Below are 26,592 nucleotides of genomic sequence, written 5' to 3' on the forward strand. Positions count from 1 at the left end.
TGATTTGGGTTCTTACTTTAATCACATTTTAAACATGCACTGGCCCTGTTCAAAGGGTCCTTAAAAAGTTGTTTTTTCACTACAGATCTAGGTTTTAAAGTTGAAAACAAATTGTTGAAAGCTGCCGAAATGGCACTCTATGTAATTAGTTCTTTCCTCAGCCTTATCTGCCCACAAAGGAGAGGACACGTCCCAATTCAGTCAGGCAACTGGCTGAAAGCCTGAAACAGATCCCAAACTGAGCGTTGAGCTTCCACTCTTCTGTTGCTTGGGGATTGCCTCTATGCTTTTTGTTTCTATTTTGGTTCAGGTAGAGTCTGAAAGGAAAGTGTCCCTAGGAGAAGTGATACATGTATTGCCTAAACTGGGATAAGGGAGGCAAAGTCACTGGATTTGTAGATCAGTGCTGCCACTGGCAACTCGCTTCTCCTCCTGTGCCTCAATTCCCATGTCTGGGAAGTGGAGCTAACATCCCGCTTTGCAAACATAAATGAAATCTCATGCCTGTTCCTCAAGGCACTTTGAATTCTTTTGGCAAGACATCTATCTGTGTACGATGGTGACAATAATTCCTTTGGTTAAACCTTTTGGGTGTTGCAGTTGTGGGCAATCTGTCTGGAGCAACAAGGTGCTCTGTTGCTCTGATGAGCGAGAGTGAACTCAGGAATACAATGTAGAGGAAAATCTTGATAGGTTTATCAGAGTTAATTATTAAATGAACCTTGTATTAAAGGCCTTTATGCAAAACACATTCCTACTTTGATTTCTATCATTAAAGGAGCCCGTCTTCTCTCTACAGAGAAGAAGAATCTTAATGACTTCAGTAGAGAAACAGCCCAGAAAGCTGAATATTTGAGTCTCCCTTTGTTTCTCTAAAACATGGATTTTGCTTACAGCTTGTAAAACTGCTGAGGACAAAAGTTCTGTAAAAAGCAGATCTCCGTAATACCCCAGAAACTGATACCTGATGAGTATTTTAATTAGATTCTTGCCAGCTGTGAAGGCCTATCTATGCAAGCGGCCCATTCTTGACTGATAAAGTGTAAAATGGAGATCTGTCATGCAGAGCCGCTTTCTCATTCCAAGGTTGCCTTGTCCCTGCAAGTGGCAGTTGACATTTTTCTGCCACTGCCCTTTCTTCCCTCTGTGTTGGTTTCTTGTGAAGCAGTGGCTGTTGACTGGAGTATTGGCTCTGAAAATGAAGAATGAGGAAATGTTTATGCTCTGTCACAGATTATTTATTCATTTATTTATTTCCTGAATGATCCCCAGCAAGTCACTTAATCTCTTTATAAACTGGCCATTCATCTCTGAAGTCAAGACTGTAGGCTGGCTGCCTCACTGGAACCCGTGTGTGGAAACATCTGAGCTGCCCAGCCTTTCCAGCAGCATGAACAAAAAGAAACTAGAGGTCTGGTTTCTCTCTCCAATGTGGTCTTGCATTTCCTGGGCAAACCTGTCCAAGTCCCTTCGTTTTGCTGCTGCAATTATTTTTTTTCACCTTGAAAAAAAAGGGAAATATATTTTCCTGGTTTCACAGGAGTGTTATAAGGAAACTTTTATCAGTGCTAGTGAGCCATGGTGTAACAGTATAGTGGGATGGCAGGAATTGCACCTGCCTCCACTTGTTTCTACGTTCTCTAAGCTCAAGGAGCTGTGTGGACGGAGTATGTACCAAAATCTCAGGTTTTCCCTTTAGTAGTTTGAAGATTTTTTTGACGAAGTATGCACTGTTTTATATGTGTAAGGATTTTCTACATAACCCTTAACATGAAAATACGGTGGGGGATACTTCAGGGACATCTTTTTTCGTTTTCATTTGTAAATACAATTTTTGAAAGCCCTCCAACTATCAGTCTCATTTTCTCAGAGCTTCCACTGATCTCTTAACGTGGTAGGAAGCTCACCAGTCCTATGCTACAGGTATTAGCAGACCGTGTACAATTTAGGTCTTGAGAATGCTAGAACCTAAACACCAGATATGTTTTATTCTCATCCACTAAATTTATGCAGTGCTAAAAAATCCTCCAATTTAAAGGCTAGTTAATAAAAGGATTTAAAGACCAGGAGTCAAATCCTGCTGTTGTCATTCATTACAGGGTATTCTTCTATGATTAATTCCGCTCTGAATAAATGTCCAGAAATGTGTAGTTTCTCACAAATTGTACTAGGGGACAGGCATTTAGGTTCTATAAAAATAGTTATTCTATGAAGTACAGTCACAGAGAGTACTGTGCTTGGCTGAAATAATCTTTCAAATGGCCTGATCTTGTAAGCACAGGCAAATCTAAAATACACATTCAGTGGAAAATCAGTGGTTCTTGTTCTCTGAAGTTTACTGTTTTGTTTTACAATGTCATTCATTCATTCCTTGAGGATGCATTCTGGGGAGAATAAAGCAAGCAGTATGATAAACAATAACATATTTGTGAATTATAACCTTAGAAGCAGTAGGTTATTTTGCACTAATATTTTTTTCCCATAGAAGACATGAACTTTTGTGCTGATTTGTTGGGAATATTTATTATCATCCTGTATCATTTCTAGCTTAAATTAGGACTCCCACTGTGGTGAACACTGTATAAAACCAACAAAATAGGCAGCCTGTGCCCTGAATTGGTTACTGTTTAAGCATCAGTATTGCTGGTGGAACTTAATTAAAAGTATAAATCTTGATCTTGAAGCAACTGCATGTTTTGCAGTTGATCTGAGAAAAGCAAAGGGTTCACTAATTACCTTTTTTTGGTAAAGATTCTTTTCAACAGCTGCATGGAATTTAGTTGTTTGAAATCATCAACAAGTCACTTCAGAGTGAACATGTGTAAGTATGTGAACTCAGCTCTGCTCTCTCCTTCCTCTCACAGCATTACACAAACACTGTTTTTTTGGTTTGAAAATAAGGCATATAAACAGGCAATAAATATAAAATAAGGCAATAAATATTGGCATAAATACCATCCAGTTGTAAATTCTTCTTTTTAAAATTGAATACTGTCTTTTGTGTGTTTCTTCAGGGCTAGCTGGAAAGATTATAAAAGCCATCATCAGTGAAGGATTTCAGATCTCAGCTTTGCAGATGGTAGGTTTCCTTTTGTGTATGTTTTTCTGATAAACAGAAGTTGGAGAAGTGCTGTGTGTGCTTCACAGCAATGCACAGATGTTTTCCTGCGATACAAAACCCTTGTGCAGGCTGTGTAGCAATGTTTTGGGATCAGCACTGTCCTTGTGATATTTGTGTTTTATTGTTTGATTGATCAGCTGATCTATTTCTTGCTGCTGGGTGACCTTCAGCCAAGACACTTTACCTCTCTGTATCTCGGTTTCCTTATAGTTAGAAGGGGGATAATGATATCTGTCTCTTCTGGAGCAATTTGAGATATCTTTACAAAATGTACTAGCTAAGATTAGAGAAATGATTGTTAATATCCTTCCTCATTTTTTTTTAATATATATTTAGTATGAATTTAGAGGAAGGTTTTTAAAGATACTTAAAGGATTTTGACACTGTAATCACCCTCAGCAGTTGAAGGAAGTTGGCATAGAGATTGTTCCTAAGAGTAGTCCTGTAAGTCCTGCCCTTTGATTTTTGTGAAAGTCTCAAGATCTGAAATCCCCCTATGACTCAGATCCCCACCACAAATGAAGAATAGCCCCTTTCCTTTACTATGCAACAGGCAGATCCTCTTGCATGTCTTAGTAGCATCAGCCAACACTACATTGTCTACTTATATTTAAGGTGGAAGAAGATACTGTGTGCTATGTGGCCTGTGGCATCATTGGCTAAGTTTTTGACAAACATCATATTGCAGCTGTAAAGCCATTCCTTTTACCTAGTAAAATTAAAAGAGTATGCTGAATGTTTGCTGGTTAAGAAGAGGTGTCTGTCTGTTGGTTTTTTTTTTTTTTGGTCATTGTTTAAGGCAGATTGTCTAACATTCTTGTTTTCTTAGTTCAACATGGAGCGCGCAAATGTGGAAGAATTTTATGAGATTTACAAAGGTGTCGTCGCTGAATATGTGGTAAGCATAAGTTTGAGAAGAATCAGTTTAAAAATAAAATATGATTAGACGAGGAAGCAGTCACATGTTTCCTTTTTGGGGATTGTGACAGGATTTCTTTTAGGAACCTGGTATTGACCAGTTCTAGCTTGTTCTCAAATAAACTAACTCATCTTGAAAGTTGTGCTATCTATGTTGTAAGAAAGAAGAGTCTTTTGTGAAAATTGTTCAGCCAAGGAATTTGTAAAATACAACAGAGTGGGGGAAAAAAAAGACCCTCAGATAAGGTATTTTATTGTGGTAGAGCTATGAGAATGTGTCACATCTGTATCTTTGTTTGATTTGATATTGCAATAGCGGCTTGGACCAGAATATATATTTATTATTTTGTTTACAATGGGGCTTCTGTATTTGAATGCTTTCCTAATGACATTTTGAGCTATTCTTAAGTTTATTGATCTGACTTCTGTGGATCTTCAGAATATTTGAGAAGTTTAAGGTATGCTGTAATCCCAGTGGATGTCTAAGACTCTATATATTATTATGCCTTGTTGTACTGTCACATAAAACTTTCTGACTGCAGATAGAACAACAGGAATACAAGACGATGAGCTTGGATTTCTGTATCACCTTCTGTCAGAGGATTTTGGTTCATTTTACAAATAGTAATGAGTTTAGCTTCACTGCCATGCTATGTACTATGCAAATTATCCTTAATTTTTAAATGGTTAAATTATTAAAAGTTTTCTTCGCGGTTACTAAGATTACTCCAGACAGTTACTAATATTTCTCTGATAATGACATTTTAATTTTCTTTTTTTCCCACCTTCATGATTGTTTAGTCTGACTTACTTCAACAGGGTTTGTAGATTTGTCTTTAAATAGGTTAGGAGTACTGTTAGTTCGCTCTCAGATTGGGGAATGCTCTTAAAGTCTCCTCTGATAACAGTTTTTGACAAGGACCAAAGGAAGATTGGACAGGCAGACTTGTAGGAATGTGGCAGAATTTAAATATGGTAATATCTGACCAGTATTTCAGGGCCCAAAGAATCCCATGGTACTGCAGAAGTCTCTGCTTTGAAACAAATTGGAAATTCTCTACCATCTTTTGCAGCTCTTTTTTACAATCTCTGACACCCTAGTAAGTTGCAAATTGTAGTTATATAATTTAATTGGAGGGTTACTCAGAAGGGAAAGTGGCATTTAAACAGGGTAAGTCAATAAAGGAGTTATGTTTTAGATGGGAGCTGAAGAAAAGTGAGAATCTAGGGCTCTGTCCTGCAAGCCATATGTGCTGGATGCACTCAGTTGAAATGAAATGAAATTAATATCTCCATGCACTTAGGATATCTGTGAAACAGGAAAACGTGGGAAAGCTAATCATGATGGTAAAGGGATCCGGAGAAGACACATATGGGAACCGCAGTAGATATTGTCAGTGCAGGCCAAATAGGAAGAAGTATGTTGCAAAATAGGATATTGAAGAAAGAATATGACCTCTTATATCTGTGACTCAGAACCGTCTGTTTTGATCTGAATTTTATTTATCATTCCAAAATAACTCAGCACAGAAGATACTTGGCATCCAGAAATGCTTTTCAAAAATTGTCCTCCCGTTTCTTCTGGTTACCCCTTGTCAGTCAGATAAAGACTTGACATTGTATATAAAGCACTTCTCTGTGAAAAGAGAAAGCTGAACAATTGCCCAAAATTTTAGCTTTGTTGGTATTTCCTGCATGGGATTTTGCATATTATTGATTAGTTTTTGTGCTGTTTTGCTTTGTATTTCCTACTGTAACCAGAAAAGAAAATAGGAAAAAAAGTATAGAGATTATTTTGGGTAAGCTCAGAATCCACTTTGTTAATCAAAAATGCTTGAGCTTGATCCAGCTCCAGGAATGGTTTGGTTGACCACAAGCTGTGTTATTTGATGAATAAACTATTTGCTAAAGAAAATTTGATTTAGCTGTAACTGGGAGTCTTACCAGAGAAACAGTGTCTGCTATTTGAATTCAACTCTGGACTTGATGAGGCTGTGTAAGGTAGACCAAGCTTGTCTCACATAGTACCACATGCCTCTCTGCTGTAGGTGATGGCAGCTGGTCTTCAGTCCTCAGCTTTGTGTTGTAATGAAGGAGTCAGGAGTAACTTTGCTCACGTTGTTTGTTGTTGCTGGTGGGATGTCAGTGCTCATACAGAAACAATAGAAAAGGGAGGAACAAGAAAAACCAGTTTGCAGGGAGCAATTCAGTTGATTCAACTAAGTTAAAAGCCTGTTTTTTCTCCACTTTCCTGTTAACAGTTATTTAGATTACAGAATTCAATGAAATTGTACAATGTAGTGACTTTGTGGCAATTTACTTTTTCTTAACAGAATGAAATATATTGCCCTTTGACTTGCTATTAACAGAGGATCCATTGGTGATAAGACAGTTTTTGGAATTAAAATATTTATTCATGCTGTAGAGTATGAAACTAGTCTGCACTCTTCATGTCCTCTCAGGAATACTTCTACCTACATTTCCTAGGATCAGGTTGATGATAGAGGCACCTGGCTAACATTCTGTCCTGTTGACTTCAGAGTCACATGCTCTCAGTGTGGAACCCATTATGAAGATACCAACTCTTTGGAACAATGCTGCTTGGCTTGGAGTCTTTGTGTATTTAGTTTCCATCACAATTCATAAAAGGCAGAGAAAGACTTAATCCTTCTTTTCCTGCTGCTTTTTTGCCTACTCTGTGTGCTCTTCTTCTTTGCCATGGCTCATCCTCGACCTGCCCATGGCTGAGGGTGTGATTGCAGTACCGTGCTTGTCCTTCCCTGTCCTCCCTTATTTCCTGTGAATGTTTTCTCCTTTCCCCTTTCCTCATTGGTTTTGATTCTTTTAATTGTCCTGATTTGTTTAAAACTTGTCTGCCCAAATTTCTAGACAAGTATGCAATTATAAGGGCATGTTTTAAAAAAGGAAGTGAGACTAGAAGATCAAAATAGGTTCTTTCTGCTTGTGAAACCTATACCTCTAACTAACAAACTCCAAATTGGCACTAATGCCCAGAGTTAATTTAAGCTTATGAAAACTAAGTCCCATCTTCATCACTCACTCAGAACTCACGAGGTCTCTTTATTCTCCAGGAGACTCCAGGGAAACATGATTTCGGTGTAACTAAGATTATAGTAACAGTACACCACAAGAATGTTGCTGGCTCAAGGACCCTTTCTCTAACAGGTTGTGCCACAGGTCCCTTTCAGTTCTGTTCTGTTGGCTTGTGTGTTTCAGCTTCTGTAGTAATACGTGAGGAAAAGACAGTGAGAACCAGAAGCCCAAGAGACATTTTAATGACTTAAAACCATCAAACGGGTATATATTTGGAAACAAATACAGGCTGTGTACCGTGCTCCCTGTAGGGAACACTGCAAAGTACATTGCTGCCTGTGGAACTGGCTGAACATAGTGTGATTTTTTTCAGGCTTATACCCAGCAAAGCGTGTTCCATTCATTCAGTCTAGTTTGACAAGTTATGGGATACTTCTGTGAAATCCAGGTCCAAATCAATAAGGATGTACCCACAAAAGAACTTAAAGTATTGTGGATGCTGTTGCATGCTATTCAGTATCCTGTTGAAGCCGAACATCCAATTTACCTCAATCTCCACCTTCTAAACCAAGTAGCAAAATGGAAAACATTTCTTTCGTTGTGAATACTAAAGACATCTTTGTTTCATGCCTTTGCTTTCCTAAATGCACCAACATTTCTTAATTGTTCCTGTCCTGTAAGTTTGGGTCTCGTTCTGGGGAGGAATACAACCCTTGCTAATGCCCAAAGAAGCTCAGATTTATTTCTGTCTTTTTTTCTCTTCCAGGAGATGGTTACAGAGTTGTGTTCAGGCCCTTGCATAGCAATGGAGATTATACAACCTGAGCCTCCAAAAGTGTTCAGAGATTTCTGTGGTCCTTCTGACCCTGTAAGTACTTGCTTGAGTGATAAGGAACGCTTAAAAAGTTGATGTGCTGTCTATGTGAATTAAAACATTGCAGTGTGGTATGGCTGTCACGTACCTGCTGCATTACTTGGAAACATGTAAGCATTACCTTATTATGGAGGTCAAATGCTAGTCTTAGTGGATCAATTTGCAAATCCTCTAGCAACTCTTCTGATCTTACCTAAACCAGATGATAAAATACTGTAATGATATTTATGTGAAAGGAAAGCTAACTAGGCAAAAATCTCTGTTAAAGATTCATAAATATTCTAACACAAGACTTCAGAGCCCTGGAACAAATAGTTATTGCTTGTGCATGCCAGTGTAAATCAAATGTTAGTTCACTGCAGTCTGGAATTCTCATAGGATGAAACTGTAAAAGGAGAATTGGTTCCTTTTGTTTTTTAGAAGGAAGTGAACAAAAAAGGGTGTAAAACTTCTCATACCTGTTTGCTATGCTAATGCTTCTAGCTTTTATTTTTTGTTTCTTGAGGTGACTAATTGGATATGCGTGATACTGTGTGCTATTTGGAGACAAGCATAAGTGCTGTCTCAAAAAGTTTGCAGTTTTTTGTTAAACAATGAAGGCTGCTATACCACACAGGAGCCATGAGGTGAAATATCAAGATGGAGGCAGTGAGGTCAGGGTTTGATTGTTTTTTTTGGTTATGATTTGATATTTTAGTTGCAGACTGAGTGGGTTTACCAGTTTCCATGGGAAAAATTCACACAGATTAATATTTGAAGGGGAGAACAAGTTGTTCAGGATATATTTTTCTTCAGATCCAGAGTTTCCATTATAGAAAGCACAAGTTAAAAGCATTATCCAAACCTTTTTTTCCCCTCCTGTTTGGTAACATTCAAATATTTCTCTGCTGGGTTAGCATCTTTTAAGCAGAGCATAACCTGTTTATCTGACTTAGTTTTAACTGCAGGATGATATATTAGTAGTAATGTACACAATATGGTGGTTTCAGTTTTGTTTCAAATTCCATGTTTAAGGTTTCTGGTCTTTAAAGCTTTCAAAGATGCAGTTGTTTTGTTTGGGCCTATTATATCCTTTTCATGTTTCTGCTTGTTTAATGCCTGATAGGTTAAAATAAAAATATGCTTGGAAACTTCACAGCTGCTTTAGGTTATTAAAGACAAGTGTACCTATACAAGGGGAATTTCTCTATTTTGCCTTACTACATCACATGAAAAGCTCTGTCATAGCCATACAAATTGTGTGTGACTGAAGGAACCATTGATGAGCTGAGGAACTGAGGGATGTATAAACTGATGGCTTCTCTAGGTAGCACAATAAAACAGCAAAGGAGGGAACTAAATTCCTGTTTCTCAGATCTCTTGCTAGTGACCTACCTATGCTGTTTGTGTTTCCCTTTTAATGGTTAACTGTGTGACTTGTGAAGTGAAAATGAATAAGTGCCTGCTTCTAGTGGAAACAGGCAGCTGTAAGTTTTGGTCACTGACTTCATAGCAGTTACACTAATGGTATGTTTGGAAGACAGGCAGCTGTGTTATATATTTCTGTCTACTGTTTTCTGTAAGAATTGCAAATTAATTGATTCTTCAGGCATGGAAAGCATATATACAGTAACTACAGCTGCTCTCAAGAGTGATCTTTGCCTGAAATTTATCTGTCTCCTCAGATAGCGTTTGTAGCTTGTCCTTGAGGAAGAAGGGACTAAGGTATCTCAGTGGTCTTTTGTCATTCCCAACTGGAATCGTCAGAGAAGCTCACAACTGAACTTTGTGGTTACAGTATCTATCTCAAATAGGGGTAGCAGAAACCATAAGAGCAGTTTCATTACGTAGCAAGGTTATATACAGACCGTGAAGATACCATGGACTTGATATTCTAGTGGTTAAAGTAAATCTAAGTGTCATGCAAATAGTGCATTATCATTGAGAGATCTGGATCTCTCTAACTTGTTTGTTTGTTTATATGTGCTAGATCCTGATGTGTGTCCAGCCTGTTTATAAACACAGGTGAAGAGCAAGTTTACTACAAAATATACCTGATTGGGTCACTTTGGCTCTTGTACCCGATTTGGCAAATAGTGCCATTGAAATACCTGTGATTACTTTCAAAGCAAGGTGCTGTTTGAAGTGAATAAAGGTGTTGGAATTTGACTTATATCATGAATCTCTCCCAATCACATGTGCTGTTAATTATATCTTAGATACGTAGCAAATGTAATAATTACTTTGTGGTGAGTCTAGATATCTAGACTGGGTATGAATGTTAACAGCCCTTTCAGTCTGTTCTTGGTTTTGCAGGGAGGCATTTGGGGTACCCTTCAATAAAAGGCATTCAAAAAGAGGTAATACAAATTTTCCCAAATCAAAGCGAGATGCCATTTGGAAATAGGTCTGGTTTTGTCCAACTCCCTTGATGTTTAGGACTGAAGAAAGAATTGGAGTTGTTCCATTTTGAGGATTACACTTTAATAAGCTAGCAATTTATACCAAGTGTACAATGCTAAAAATGAAATGGAACTTTGTGCTATTTTCTATAACTGGGGTAATATTTTGTTAGCACTGCAAGTCAGTAAAGCTCTCTGCCAAAAATACCCTTCACTATAAACCAGCTTATAAATACTTTATTAAAACCTCTCATGTGGTAGTAGGGAAGACTACTAACCAAAAACCTGGTTTGAGCCTCTTTGTAGTAGTGTGTGAACAGCCTATCAAATCTGGAAGGCGGGCAGTGGGATAAAGATACTTGTCTGTAAGGAGCTGTGCTGGACATGTTCACTCTCAAAATTAATGTGACCTGATTGAAGAGCTCAGTGTCAGAGGTTGCAGGCTTGTGGAACATTTGTCCCCAGTGGATAGCGTATGCGCTAGGAGAAATGCTTTTCTGCAGGTCTTGTTACTGCTGCTTGCATTCTTCTTGTACACTGGCACTTTTCTACTGAGCGGCTGGCTGGGTCATTGCACTCTTGATGAACTGTCAGCATCTTTAATTACACCAGGCTTAGGCTCCTGGAGTGCAGCTGGACTTTTTTGTGTCATTGGTGGTCTCATCTGAGGCCTTTCTGTAATCTTTCAGATCAGCCGTGATTCTTGTTTTTCTTGTCTTCCAATTGCAGCCTCTAGCTTAGCTGTTCCTCACAGCCAGGTCCCAGACTACTCATGTGACTTGCTCTTGGTGTCGCTCTGCGCCTCGTTCTCTCTGTCCTGCAATGCCTCTGTGGCTAACGTAGGGCTTAGAAATGGAAAGCTCTCTCCACATCTACTGTAATAAACAGGTATTTACACTTTCCTTATTGTTGCAGCACCTCTATAAAAGGCCAGCAGGCCATTCTGAATGCCCATCTTGAAAATACTGTTTCTTCACAATGTTAATAAGGGTGTTTAAAAAAGATCTCTGAATTCCACACAAGACACTATCTTTTCAAGGAGGGGAAGCACCCACAGCCTCTGCTGTGCACCCAAAGCTAGGAAGCTTGAGATATTGAGATCCTACGAGCAGCTGAGCACTTTTATTTGGATATTTAAATTTCAAATAGGAGTGGGATTTCTGTAGTGACTTTGAGTTCCACTGATTTTCCATGGTGTGTCTGAATCATTTAAGCCCTTTTTCAAAATATACTATCAAATCTTGTTATGCAGGTTGTTAAATTCTGTTTTTTTGTGCTGGGTGCTATTTTACTCTGTTTCTACTGGTGCAGTTCTGACATCAAGAGAAAAAAAAATTACACTGATGGCAAAGAGGTAACTGCTCCAGAAAGCTAGGAAGAGGAGTTCAAAAGTTAATTAAATCAGATTAATACAGAACACAAACCTTTTGAACTTTTGGTACACACTATCACTTAGAAATAAGAGCTGCTAACTGCAACCAAAGTTCAACAGAAAAGAAGCTATGCTTCTTCTTCTTCATTGTAAAGACATTAAAATGCTTGGAGGGGTAGGGGTAAATGCAGCACAGTGTGCACTATCAAGAAAGCTGTTTTGTTTAAGTGTGGTAAGGAAAAAAAAAAGGCAAACTGTTCTGCATTGATTTGACAGTTTCACATGGAGCAGGAAGCAAAGGCTGTCACGGAAAACCTCAGCTTCGGAACAGGGGAATGGTGGCCAGGGAATCCCAGTCACTGGTTGAGCTTGCTGGCATCGATGTTTCATTTGGTTGGTGTTTGTGTATTTTCAGCCTCTGAAGCACTTGGAGGCCTTTTGTTATTACTTAGGTCTGAAGCTACAGCTTCAGTTTTCACATCTTCTTCGTGCATCTTCTATGTTGAAATAGCTGCTGGTAACATTTTGTCATGGAATTGTTGAGGTGATTACTTAGTATTCATAAGTCACTTGTAAAATGTTGTAGAAATTAGATATATTGCTTTTATGTTTTTATTTTTACCTTTCTTTTGAACTTTCATCATACACAAATGAAAAAGTTGGTTATAACGTGATTCCAGGAGTCTACATCAGCTACACGTTCCTGGCTGATTGCATAACTTTCAGTAGTCTTAAGAGCTTTTAGTTAGGATTGGCAGTACACTAAAAGTGACTCAAGTACCTTCTGCTATGAGATATTATTGAAGCGATGGGATGTGCTGCAATATTTCTGCATCCAGTGGGCTGAAAAGGGATTTTCATATACTTGCTTTAGATCCTAACCTACATTCTTTTTACGTTGGGGATTTGCAATTTTAAGGGTAACAGTGTATTAACAGTCTTTCATACTTTTGTATCAACGCCGAAGAGCTAAAAGGGAGATTAGATGGTTTAAAACAAAGCAGTGAACTGAAAGAGCTGGAGTCTGCTTTAGCTCCATTCCTGACCTCACTGTGTGACCTTGGACAAAAAGTTCAATATGTTTCTGCCTCAGTTATCACATCAGTTAAATAGGGGTAACGGTATGAGCCAAAGAGCACTGTTGCTGTAAGATTTTTGTTTGTATAGACCTCCTGTGAATCTCTAGCACTGAAAAATATCTACGTGAGGCTCAAAATGTTCATGTTCATTCCTAGAACTACATTAGCAGCACAACATTTTCATACTACATCACATTAAAAATAGTTCAGTGGAAGATATAAAGAAATACAATATTTTTGAGCTCCCAAGTATTCATTTTCTGGTAATACCTTCACAGCTGTTTCAATGTGGATTCTCCCTGTAGCCTAGTGAGCCTTGGTCAGAGCATTGACAGTGAAGTACATAATGTGTTTCAAGAGAAATAAGATTTATTAATCTAATTCTTTGATGAAGAAGTTTTTCATATAATTGATTATCTACTCAGATAGATAGCCTGAGTCATGTAATAATAATAAAAATTTTCATTCAGTGCCAGACCATTATCAGCTAGAGTAGCAAACAGATCGATTGATACCAGTTACGATATCCTGCTGTCTAAGCCTGCAATGGGAAAGACATGATTGAATTGCTTAGATGTTATTTAGGGTCAGTCCTCTGACTCTGTCCCTTCAGTTTTTAATTTCCACATCAGCCTTTGCAGGTCTAATGAAAATGTGTTCTAGACAGTGCTAAGGCCTCTTAGTTGGAGGACATGGTAATTTTTGACTAAGTGTCAGTGGAGGGAGATTGTTCCCTCTAGTGCAGCCCCCTTCTGCTGAGCTGACACTGCTGGTTCATAAAGCCCAAACTCTCAGTGGGTTCAGGACTTCTACCTTGTTCTGTGTCACCCCTCTGTGCGTGGGCATGGGGCTTATTAAGACTGGATCTAGAAGAAAGGAAGTGTTAAGACAGCTGTGCTCTAAAGACCCACAGCTGTAAGGTGACTGTAACCGTGAGTTGCCACCGCTGCTTTAGACTGTCAATATGTTGGTGTATGGTTTGAAATTTACCTCCAAAAGTGTTACAGCTTGTTGTCAGAGACAAGCCTGTGTCTGTGTGGATGCCAAACACCACACCTGTGGCAGTGAGTTGCTTTCCCTGGTTTAAAACGGATTGAGTGTGCACTGGTTGCACCAGAAACAAGACTGATATATAAATGTCATTGTTCTTCCTGTAAAGCTGTGTGTAGCCCTGGGAGCACCTGAGAGTCAAGAATCCAATAACTAATTTTTACAGGCATGAATTCAGTGTTCATAGTAAGTTCTCCTATGTGTTTCTCTTGCTTCTGAATGGGTATTGCAGAGGTCTGCCAGCCCCTGACACCCCCTCTGCCCCTGCCGCATGTTTGCTTTAATGGGCTGTGTGTATGCACCTTGTAGTGGCATGTGTGCATGATCTGGTTACAATTTTGAGGTGACCTACTTAGAGCTCTGTTTCTTGCATATTGTCTTCTCCAAACCTCCCTTTGCAGGCAACGGGAAGTCCTTTGATAGGAAGAGGGACTTTAGCCTCACTGAAATATGTTTGTGGGGAAATTAGAACAAAAATCAGAGCACTAGTAGTGCTGGAGGAGCCTTTTGCTTGCAAGTGGCTTGCTTTAAATGTGGCTTGTTATTGCCTGAAGGTTGCTGTCTTATGATGGCTGTTCAGTGTCATGTGGAACTGGAGTTTGTAGGCTCATTTTGATTCTTGGTGGGTACGTGCATATGTGTTGAAAATTGCTGTTATTAGTGGTGACTGGCAGTCTCCATCAGGAGCCTAAATACTGACAGAGCCCTCAAGACTGAACTCTGCTTTAAATCCAATGTGATTGAGGCATGTTGGCAAGATTACAGGGTTTTTTTCAAACTTTTATCTGCCACTCCTTGTCTGAAGCTCCAGAGCTACCAGACTTGAACATGTCAGCATGCTACATTTTCTGCCTAAATAAATCCTGGATGGGAGGTAATTTGACTTAGATTCAGTGGTCACAAATTACAGTCATTTGGTAAAGTAGATAATAAAAGATATTGCACTGTCTGATATCAAGCCCACTACCACCACAGAGGCATGACGCTGGAGGATTCTGCTGCTTTCATTCTCTGGACTGAAGGTGCTGGGGACCTCTGGGAGAGGACTGAAACCAGAGTACATTTGCATCTTGTTTCCGATTGCTGCAATGCTTTTTTTTTTTCTCAGTTGGCTACAAAAGCCCCTCTAGCCTATGTAGGGGTTTTTTGTAGTTTCCTCTGCTACCTGTTACTATGATATTTTAGTATCCCCTGATGACAAGGCACCTTCTTAACTGCAATTTCTGGACATTTTCAGGAAGTTATCATCACTTTGTCAAAAATCCTGTGTGCCCTCCTGGAAAGTAGCATCAAGTTCAGAAGCCTCAGGGTTCCCATCTGTGTTCCTGTCTTTCCTTTATGTCGGGCTGTCTCTAGCTTTGAACTGGTTCTTCCTGGGCTCCTCGTGACTGGTTCCTGCTGGAATAGCTTGCCCTATTTTAGCAAGAGGAGAGAAGCTGAACGTGAACCCAGAGACTGAAGGAACGCAAGGCAACGTGCCGCAAGGCATTAGCAGCACTGGTTACTGATCTTCCTTGACTTGCTGTACTACCATAGAGACGTCCCAGAATGGATACTCCCCAGAATGGATAACGTGCCAGGGTATCCTGGAGCTAGCTTTTTAGGCCTTTCCCTGCCAAGCATCATAGGGCTAGCCATTTTTGTAAAGGTTTAAGCCACACTTAGAATATTTACTTTTTAAGAAAACTCAATTTCTTGGTTAAGGACTTTGTACCGTTCACCTCTGCAGACACATGAAGACATTTATCCTAATCTGGAGTCACAAAGACCAATTGTATCTACAGGCAGGTGTGAAAGAAGCCTGAAAGACGGGCTTAGGGATCATAAAGGCTCCCTTTGCACTCAGACTGAGTGCATCCCAAAGTAGTAGGTGGGTGTTATTTAAAAAGTGGTATTTTAAGTCTCTATGATGAGCACAAGATTATTATAAATGCTGTGAGTTACATAAATTTGTCTATTTAAAATTTGTCTATTTGTCTATTTAAAAATCCAAGTATTCTTCCCCCTTGTGAAAATACAGTCTTTGTCAGTAAGACACAGAGCCGGTCATCAGAATTTCTAGGTTGTAGTCTCCTCCTGCGATCACAGGAGGTCTACCTTCCTTGGTGATTCCCTTTCTTTTTATTTTGGGTTTTCTCCCCTGCCCCCCCCCCCCCTCCTTTGGACAGTTCTATTATGGTTCTGCTGTAGCTGCTGAGGTTTCTGAGAATAGATTCAATAATATATTCAGTCCATAAAGGCACAAGGTAAGAGCCTTTTTGAGAATGTGATGGTTCTGGGTTAATTTCAGTCTATGTGGTTGTTTTCTTTGCTTCCCTTGTGTTCTGTTTGGTTACAGCAGACAGCAAATCACTCTTTCACATTGGACAGTGATGTTTTTGAATATATAAAAGTAGCATTAAGAAAAGAAGCATTCAAGCAAAAACCAAATTCTGTATAACCTCAATCCTTCCTTGAAAAAAGGCAACAGTGTTTCCAGAAGATATGGGAAGTGCTGAGGTCACTCTGGCTGGGAAAGAAAATTATACTGTTACTGTACTGAACAACGTTTTCTCCTTCTCCAGTTTCTTAGCATCCTGGTCACAGTGACCTTGTGTGTTTGCAGAATCTTTGATTTGAATACATTAAAAGCATTTGCTTACATGCCTGACTCAGGCTTTTGTTGACTATAGATAGCCTTGTCCTTCACTTGAATTCTTCCTGACTTCTGGTTGGAACATAGTAGTTTTGTAGTGCTGTTACATATACTTCAAGTTATGAAGTAATACGAATGATACCTCCAGGAAAAAACTATTACAAAAATAATAAGTCAAGGTACAACTTGGTGGAACAGGCTGCAAGGACTTTTTCTAGAGCACTATATAAAAGGCAGTTAGCAAGAGGCAGCACACAAAGGTGCTTGTTGAAAATGTGCAACAGAGGAAGTGATAAACATGTAGAAAAATGGCAGTCAAGCACTTACTTGGTTCCATATAACCACGATGATGTTGTGCTCTTGAGTATCCTGGAGCTGACTGTAGCTGTCCTAAAAGGTTTCATGTCTTTCAGGCGGCAGTATATGAGTTGTCAATTCTTGGATGTGCGTGACTTTTTTCTTTTTTTAAGATCCCTTGGAATAAACAGGTGAAAAGGATGATCAGACCTATCATCCCAGAGGACTGCTTGTTCAGGCTCTGCTTTGTTAATAAATTGGTGACAGAGCTAATAATAACCAAACAGAAAAGGAGCTGCAGATCACAGTGTATCTTATGTACTCTTGATGATAAATTGGTACACAAAAGAGATTGATCTGAGGGGAACTGATCACTGCTGGAAGGAGATCGATCAGTTTCTCAAGTGGGTTTCCCCTAACAGGGATCAGTTGGCTTTCTAGATGGTATAGGTGGTATCCTTGTACTGTGCATTGCAACAGGGTGTGTATGGACTGAAATTCCCTAGGTGCTTTGCATGCCATTGTAGTAATGCAAGTAGTACAATGCTGTGGCCAGAGCCTATCTGCAGTTATTTTCTGCCTGAGCTGCATTATTGAAGGCTTCAAAGTGGGTGAAAACAACTACCGTGGCCTAGGCTTTCCCTTCTGTAACAAGAAGAAGTAGGTAGTCTGGTTTTGCATTTCTGATTATGATGGGTATTATTATTATTATTTATTTTAAATCCCCCCTCTCTGCAATTTCTGACAGCCATGAGAACAGCTGCAGTAATAGTTTTCATTCTGTACCACTGGTTTCATTGTCTGTGGACACTATTAACTAAACAAAGGCATTTTAAAAACTGGATATAAAATAATTAATTCAAATGCTGAGAACCTGCTGAATAATTTGGGGTGCTGCTTGCTGGTCTGTTTGCTTTAGGCTGACATTCTCTGTTCTACTGCAGGGCCACCTGAGCAGAATTTTTAGCAGCTTCTCTCACTTACAGTATGATAGACTGCATCCAATGTGCACATGGAACTTCCCTTGGATACTCCTACTAAGAAGTTTTCCCTTTCTCTGCGTCCCTTGACTTCCCAGATCAAGGGACTAGAACGAGGTCAGGGTGGAAGATGGGTGAGCAGCAGTTCTTCATGTTCCCATGGCAGCTCTCAAGTTCCCATAGGTGACCTGGCATGGCCTGAGTTTTGCAGACTGTGGCTTATTGTCAGTGTGCTACACAGGAATTAAAGCAGCATTAAATCAGGGAGAGAGAATAGTTGAGGAACTGGTCTGGGTTTCAAAAGATCTGAGCTAGAAGTTAGACACTGAACTTGTGATCCTTGTGAAATGTGTGTGTTTTGTGCCCCTGGGAAATTACTGTCTCCCTGTCTTCGTTTACCACTCCAAAAAATGGGGTCCATTCTGCTCCTATTTTCTGTTCTTTGTGTCTCCTCATATGAGTTTTCCAGGCCAGGAACTGTCTATTTGTATGTATAGGAACACTGGCTAGTACAGCTAGTCCTGAACACAGCAAGGGGTTTAAAAACAGTTGTAACACAAATAATGAGTGATTCCTTCCATCAGAACAGGACTGTTCACAACTGTGTGGGAAGACATGGCAGCACTGCTGCCTCCAAGGAAAAGCTTGCTGTTGTATTGAAGTGGCTTGAGGGCACAGAGTGGAAGGGAAAGCTCTCTCCCATGCTAAGCCGCAAATGAGAAGGATCTATGGAAGTGGATGGTCCAAAGTTGGTTCAGCTAGGGAAGTCTCAGTAGGATTTTGAAGCAGTTTTTCTGCTTTGCAAATGTAAACCTCAGATATCTGGACTGCTTTTGCAAATGTAAAATTCCGTCTCAAAAATTTCAGAGGAAAAGATAATTATAAAATTATTCTTGCTCTTAGAGGGGAAAACTCAGCCAAGATATCTGCAGACTAAAAATAATGTCTTGCAACTTCATAGTGACTTTCACTGGAGACTCTCCACATATTTTGCTAACATGAATTAATGAAATCCCAAAATATCCCTTGCAGCCTAGTATTTTTTTTATCCTTGTTTTACAGGTGAATTAATAAATGGATGAAATTCTAGATGCCTTGAAGGCACTGGAAAAGCATCAGTAGGACCAGTATTTCACCTTTAAAGCTTGAAGTAAAGCAACTGATAATCAAATTTACAGTTATACTGTGTTTTCTGATGTCTTGTGGGGTTAGTTGCTTTTCAGTTGTTAAATGCTTCCTTTTTCCAACTTGTCAAGTAATGTAAATATCCCTTATTGCAACCAGATAATACAATAAGATAGCTAGATATTTTATCGTTATTCCTATTTTGCGACCAACTTACATTTGGTTTGTCAGTTATCCTCAAGACTTCACCATCCAATCTAGTTTACACTTAACTCGGAAGCTTGCGCTTATCTAAATTCAGCCCATTGGCAATGGCAGATAGGCACACAAATACTCCAGTAAAAAAGTTTCTGAGCAGGGCAGTTATCATTAGAATTGCTTAAGCATCAACCAGAAGCACCAGGACCAGTGAAAATGCTATCTCAGGCTGGCAAATGTGCCACGTTTGCTGCCCACAGCAGAGAATCTGTGGAGAGTTGGTGCAGCACCTTTGGGTTGCCAGAGAGGAGGAGTGGTAGGGAACGTGTGGGAGTGAAGCAGAGAGAATCAAAGTGCCTCAGGGGATGGAGGGTGAGAAGGAGACAGTGTAACAACTTCTGCAGACTTGTGAGCTTCCGAAAAACTGCCAAAACTGGAGTATGGAAGATAATTTTAGGTCAGTTAACAAAACTTCCAAAAGATACAGGGCTTCATACTGGTAGTTCAGAGGTAGGCTGACTTTAAAATAAACAGAAAAGCAGATGGATTTTTTTTTTTTTTTTAACTCAGACCAGAGTAGGCTTTTGTAACAAAATAAACTATGGTTTGATTACTTGCTGCTACTGTTGCAAAACTATTTGATTTTGGAAGGAGGTGAGTCTCAGATGCACTTTTTACAGCCTTGCAATTGAAAATTTGACTGCTGTTGCCTGGATCAGATCATTTAATTTGCTGAACAAACCTTTACAGCCATACTGTTTCAAGTACATAACTATATGCACACAGACTTGGCTCAGTTAAAGATATGAGAAACTTGTCAGGATGGCCAGTGAGTGATTGGAGGCATAAATATTTTGCCATCAGTCAGGAGAAGACAACCTGAATGTCTAGGTCAAATGCACAGTGCTCAGGGGATAGAAGATTAGGCTAAATATTATAAAGACTTTCAGTGCAACCTTTCCAGATTCTTGAGAACCTGTGTATCAGTTTGTTTTGTGATAAAGATTAAAAGATGAGGGGTGTTTAGTGTGTGTGTGTGTGTTTGGAGGAGGTTGTTCTGGTTTGATTATTTTTTTGCGATATGTGGAAAGTACAAAAGACTTTCTGATAACACTGACTCCCTTGGAAGTGTGTGTAAGGCCATTGATACTGACTCCATATTTGTACATGACGTTGCTGCAGCTCGTGTGGAACACAAAGAAAGAGAAAATGTGTCACTTTGTCAACAAGAGACTTCTGGATTGGTTTGTGAAATGTAAGCTGAAGGAAACCTATTGCATTCTCTTTAACATTGACCTGGTTTTGTACTTAGAAACTTTCTGAAGTACCTTTCAACAGGCAGGCCCCAGGTTTCAGGGCAAAATGTGCTCTTCCCCAGTTAAAGACTTTAAAGCACTATCTTATGTAGATTTTTCTCTCTGCAATGTAGACAGAAGGCTTAGCACTTCATTTAGGGATGTTTAAATGGACCTCGAATTGATGCAGGAGTAGAAAATTGTTGTGTTCTACAGCAGCTGATGTTGAGTGCAAGGTGGCTCATTGCATGAAACTGGGGAACTTAAACCAGGTCAGAGCTGAGGTAACTAGTGGGGAAGCACACACATCAAAATTGGTTGGCTAGAGTTTGGAAGGAGTATGGGCTGCAAAAAAACCATGTGAAGCAAGCTGGCCCTTGTGGTATCATCCACAAGATCATCTGTGACCACAGATTTCATTTTGACAGTTAAGCCTTTGTCTTTTGATGGGAACTTCTGTGAAGGATATATCAGACTGATCAGCTGAGGTTGTTCCCACAGTAACAATAATATTAAGCTGTTTCTTAGCTTGAATAAGCATTACAGGAGATGCTTGTCTGGTATTGTACTCTGCATGACAGAAACTGTGCTGCTTTTATCATTTTACCTCTTGTTGATGACGTGTGTAGGAATGAGTATTTTGTACAGCTCCCTGCTGCACCCAGCAGTGTGTGATATGACTGGTGCTAAAATCCCCTGAAAATAAAAGCCAACTGAAGAGCTGTGATGATGGGAAGACAAGAGAGAGGCACTTATCCTACCTACCTTACATAGGTGTTGTACTGCAAAAGAGTCGTCTTTTTTTTTTCCTGAAAGGGCTTATCACCCTCTGCTCACTACAGAGGAAGCTCAGGTGCCTCGCTTGGACAAGGCAGCCAGCTTTCCTATGGCTAAAGTTCAGCCAGACAAATTCCATGGTGAGTGGTGGAATTTACATTATTTTGTTTGTTCATAGTTAATGTGTGTTCTGTTCTCTTGACAAGGGCATAGCTGGTCCTTAAAAGGAGAAAGGCACTTGCTTGTTTGCCTGAGGCTGGCTACTGCCTTCTGGATCAGTTAGCACCCTCAAGGGGAAAGAGGAACCATCTCTTTCATGACAGCAGCAGAGCATGGAGAACTGCAGAAGAAAAAAGCTTCATGAGTACAGTGTGGGGAAAGCAGAGCTGGGGAGACCAAGTCAACATAAAGCATTCAGAGAGAGTGATGAATGAGGAATGCCAAGAAGAGCAAGGAGCAGATGCACAGTCAGGGCTTAGACAGCGAAGGAAAACAAGGTGTTTTACAGGGGGCTTAGAGGGGACTGTGCAGAGTTTGTTGCAGCCCAAGAAGTCCTCTGAATGCTGCTGGCCTGGAAGCAAACCTAAAAGAATGAACCTGCCCTGGGAGCACACTGTGGGTAGGAGAGCGTTTGATCATAAACTCTCTTATTTTTATTCTGCTTCACTCAAGAGGACCAGTAACGAATTTTCAAGGTTCCCTTGTTCTAGTTCATGTTCAAGTAGAACAAAGTTTTAGGCTGTAAAAGTTCCTTTGTGTGTTCTTGGTCCATTGGAGTTTGTGCTGTTTCCCACTGAGGAGGGAGGGAATGGTTGCTGCACAGAGTCAGTGGTCGCCTCTTTGGCTTTTCCTTGAATGCTATTTAAACAACAACAACCATGCAGAAATGTTTAAGAGCAGTGGCCTTTTGGCCTTTCTAGATAACCGAAAAAGTATTCAGGGCAGATGCTTTAAAAAACCTGGCCAAATTTTCTTGAAATCTACAGTTTGGGCTGGAATACATGTTACTGTTCTAGGTAACTTCCCATCCAGCCCACGAAAAAACAGCCATTTGAAGGAAAAGCAGTTAATGAGCTTTGCTCATGAGTATGTTTATGATTTTTCAGTCTGATTTTGACATATTACTGGCATTGGTGACATTTTTGTTTCCCTTTACTTGTATAGAAATAGAAAGATTTTAGAATGTGCTAAGTACTTCGTACAGGCAGTGTTGCACTGGGCACAGTTATATGATAGAGAAAAACATGAAATATAGGCATCTGTATCTTGTGTAGGACAAGGATCTTCAAAGGGCTAGCTGTAGATCAAAGCCCAGCCTGTAAGGTGTGATCAAATAGCCTGCTGAATAAGACTAAAGAGAATGAAGTCTTTTGGTACAGCAGCCCTGGTTTGTTTTGCCACAGACAGAGTATTCTTTATGTGAGGTGCAAGTTCATGGCATCCCCATTTACACAGGCACATGAAGTTCCTGTGCACACATGTTGCTCTCCTGTCATGCATATGGTAGAGCTGTAGCTGCTCTTAACTCCTCCATCATCCCACTCTCAACTTCTTTCAAAAAGTTTTTGAAAACTAGTACACAAAACACATACTCCGGAAACTAGGCTCAGCAGAAAGCTTAAGAAAAAAGAGTTTTAAAAGGGGATGGAGGGGTGTGGGGGAACCAACCCAAACCCCACTATTATATTTGTATCTGCCTGTTGTTGCAGATGAGGCCCTATAAATAAAATGCTTGGCAAGCTTCCTGTTGTGGAGCAGAAGAGCGTATATTAATTTGTGCTATGAGGAATAAGTTCTGTAAGGAACTCTCTCTCTCCTTCCCTGAAACGTTCCCAAGATTTCCAGCCATACATACACAAGGACACCTTTATATGATCCATACAGCTCTTTGTATCTCCATCATTTACAGAGGCCTTGTTCCCTGAGGGTTCCTCAGTGGTGTAGTAAGCGACAGAATAGTAAAACTTCGGAACTGACAAAAATTATTGACCTTTTTGGCTGTGTAAATATAAGCAGAGACTGCTTTACCTCTTGTCCTGTTTGTTAAATGATGGCAAGAAAGGCTTATTTAGATTCTTATTAATCAGGTGCTAACAATGTAAAGTGCTGGAGGACCTATTTTTGTGTACTTCTGATCTAGTGCAATCCCAGGCAGAACAGAATGAGTCCCTTTTTGGGCAAGATGGCTGATGAGTTTTAGGAGGGCAGGAGAATGCGTAGCAGCCTGCATTGAAAGATTGAAGGAAGAACAGGAGATTGTGTACTGCAACAGTAGGAGCTTTTGCCAATGTTAGTGGGAGAGAGTGAGTCTGAGAGAAGAAACGAGGTCTTCTGTTATGAAGTTGTGAAGTAGAAATGAGAGCTTAGGACAAATGATAAGTCAGGAGGCCATAGCTGCTTTTAAAGAAAGAAAAAAAAAGAACAGTGGGTTTGGTGAGGAAGATGGGTCAAGGGAAAACTTGGGAAAGTTTCATAAGTAGCATTTTTGGACCTGTTGGAGGATGGAACAGTTTGAGCAAAAGAGTTTGATGGATAGGAAATAAACAGAATATGAAATACCAACCTTTAGCTTTTTAGATCTGAGCTGTTTCTTGCTAAAGTGTTTCCAAAGGTTTTGTAGCCACAATAATTTTTTCTAATATGCCCAAACTTTCCTTAAAATAATTGAAAGCCTAGTGCTATTGCCGGCTTCCTGACAGCTAGTTGTTAATGGAATCAACAGTTGTTTCAAGGAAGGCTTGATTAAAGTGTTACATAGCTATAGTTAACTGGCATGTGACTTTTGTTTCTCCAACAGACTTTCTTATCGCAAGCCTTTAATGAGGACCATGTAGAAGAGGGTTTTTTTTCTCCTTGGGGCTTTTTTTTTTTTTTAAGTGAAACTCTTGAATTTTCCTCTGAAACAAAATTTGTTTGATGTTGAGTGTATCTTATTCAAATATCCTTGACATCCATATCCAAAGATCCTGTATAACTTGTGAGGTACATACAGTAACAATGGGGAACTGAAACTTCTCGAAGCATGTTTTGGGTTAGACACACTCCAACCATTAAAGCAATTTAATTGTCTTTCAGGTGGGTAACAGATCAGCATAGGTAACAGATCTAGGTTACTAGGTAACAGATCACCATAATTGTTAATTGTTATTACAGGAAAATATCCAGGACTTGCTGGGCTAAGAGAAGATCTTGCCCTTAACATCCAATCGCCTTAGTTTAGTAATGAGACACAACAAGTGGGTGAAGCTAGAAGGTGGCTAAAGGATGTTAGATAATGCTCTCGTGAAGTCTTTTGGGACTCACTTAAAATATTCACTGCCATCCCAGAAGAGAGTGTGCATCATGTGAGTAGTTCTCATCTGTACCTGTGCAAAGTTTTCCAGGTCAGCCAAGAGCCACTACTGAAGTCACTTTGAACCCATTTGACACTGGAAGTTAAGAAATGCTTGGACAATCCAGTCTGGTGACTCAGCTGTGGGGGCAGTAACCTTCAGCTGTGACACCGAAACAAACACCTGGGAGTGGCACAGTGAAACTGCACTGGCCACTTCCAAAGTGATTACATGCTAATGTACCCAGTGCCTTTTCAGAAAGGGGCCAATGTAGGCTCTGTTGGCAAGGAAGAATGCTTTTTTTGTTGTTGTTGTTCAGTTTGTTCAGTTTTTCTCAAGCTATAGTGTGAGCTTGTCATTGGCCTGTCCCCTCACAGGCAGCAGTGCTCAGGAGGCACTCATGGAAGAATGTCTGAAGAGTTTTAAGGACTGAAAACTGGGTTAATGCCATCACCACTGAGTTTTAAAAGGAGGCATACTGTGCATGAGGTAGGCTTGGAGAAGAGCTCCAGGGTGTTGGGAAGAGAGGCCAACAAGGTGTAGCACAGTTGGCATAGGAAAGGGGTTAAAAGACAACACTGGAAGGTGATAGTGCAGAGAAGTACAGCAGGGCTGCATTATGCCTTGAAAGAAAGAGCGTGGTGGAGGGGAGAGCCAATGAAGGCAGTCCTCTGTGGTATAAGATGGGAGATATACCACAGTAAAGAGGTAGGGGAGGAATGTTATCTCAGGACCTGAGTAGTATCTGCTGTAGTAAGAGAAACACTCTGAGAGGCCAAGGAGGCGTTTGGCATTGTAGATGAAGAAGAGTATCGACATGTCAACTTCAAAGAAGAGAGAAAGATGTAGATAGAGTCTGGACTGATCCTCAGAGGGGATCAGATGTTGGCAGTAGTCATGGTGTTAGAGAAGTATCGCAGAGGAGACTGAGAGGCTGTTCAGTAGCTGGGCTTCACAAATGTCAGGTTCTGAGGCAAATAGTTCAGTGTTAGTGGAGGGAGTCTGCAAGGTGGTGCACTTGCGTCTGCTCACTAAAGATGGCACATTCCATGCTTGAGAGCTGCAAAGGTGTTAACATGAGCTAATTGTATTAATACCAGTATCAGGCAGGTGTATCTGCAATATGAAGAGTCCTGCATTTCACCCAAGGTGGCTTGATTGGCCCAATTTCAAGCAGTTAGTTTTCACAGTCTTGGTCATGGTTTTTCAGCAGTTGTGTATGTGTGTAGTGCAAGCTGGAATTTCCCTCTCTGTTTTGTTTTATAGTGTACCACACATATATTGATAGCACAATAATGTTTTACTTTATAAGGTTCTGTTGCATCCACGATATAAAGGAACACTGTGGTTCACAAAGGTCTTCTGGTTTTCTTGTGTTCTACAGGAAATAGCCCGTCATCTCCGACCTGGAACTCTGCGTGCTGTCTTTGGGAAGAACAAGATTCAGAATGCTGTCCACTGCACAGACTTACCTGAAGATGGACTTTTGGAGGTAAGACCTGCTAGACAAACATGTGCTTTTATATCATAGGAAGTTTTAAAGTGAAAAGCTATACTTGACACTGTTTTAAGCTGTTGAAGTGTTTTATATGTGGATAGCTGTGTTGGAGATCAGTGATCAACTAGAAACAAAAGCAAAGAGTTTATTAAAGGCATTTAACTCTGTTAATTCTGATACTGTAAAAAATTCATCCATGCAGTTTTCTTGAGTGAGTATAGAATCATAGAAACATAGAATAGTTTGGGTTGGAAGTGACCTTTAAAGGTCATCTAGTCCAACCCCCTGCAATAAGCAGGGACATCTTCAACTAGATCAGGTTGCTCAGAGCCCTGTTCAACTTGACCTTGAACATTGCCAGGGATGGGGCCTCCACTGCCTCTCTGGACAACCTGTTCCAGTGTTTCACCACACTCATTGTAAAAAATGTCTTCCTTATATCTAGTCTAAATCTACCTTCTTTTAGTTTAAAACCGTTACCCCTTGTCCTATCACAACAGGCCCTGCTAAACAGTGTGTTCCCATCTTTCTTATAAGCCCCCTTTAAGTACTGAAAGGCTGCTATAAGGTCTCCCAGGAGCCTTCTGTTCTCCAGGCTGAATAACC

At 40.0% G+C, this 26,592-nt stretch overlaps 1 protein-coding gene across 4 annotated transcripts in view; it reads left to right on the forward strand.

The window, feature by feature from the left end:
- NME7 (NME/NM23 family member 7) overlaps positions 1-26,592 on the forward strand; it is a 94,015-nt gene that overhangs the window by 49,182 nt on the left and 18,241 nt on the right. For all 4 annotated transcript variants that reach the window (XM_075513466.1, XM_075513494.1, XM_075513474.1 and 1 more), the window contains 4 exons: positions 3,015-3,079; positions 3,951-4,019; positions 7,860-7,961; positions 25,873-25,980. In XM_075513466.1, coding sequence (XP_075369581.1) covers positions 3,015-3,079; positions 3,951-4,019; positions 7,860-7,961; positions 25,873-25,980 — 344 coding nt within the window. The remainder of the gene's footprint in view (positions 1-3,014; positions 3,080-3,950; positions 4,020-7,859; positions 7,962-25,872; positions 25,981-26,592) is intronic.

This window comes from Mycteria americana, chromosome 1 (assembly GCF_035582795.1).
Source record: "Mycteria americana isolate JAX WOST 10 ecotype Jacksonville Zoo and Gardens chromosome 1, USCA_MyAme_1.0, whole genome shotgun sequence".
Lineage (NCBI taxonomy): Eukaryota > Metazoa > Chordata > Aves > Ciconiiformes > Ciconiidae > Mycteria > Mycteria americana.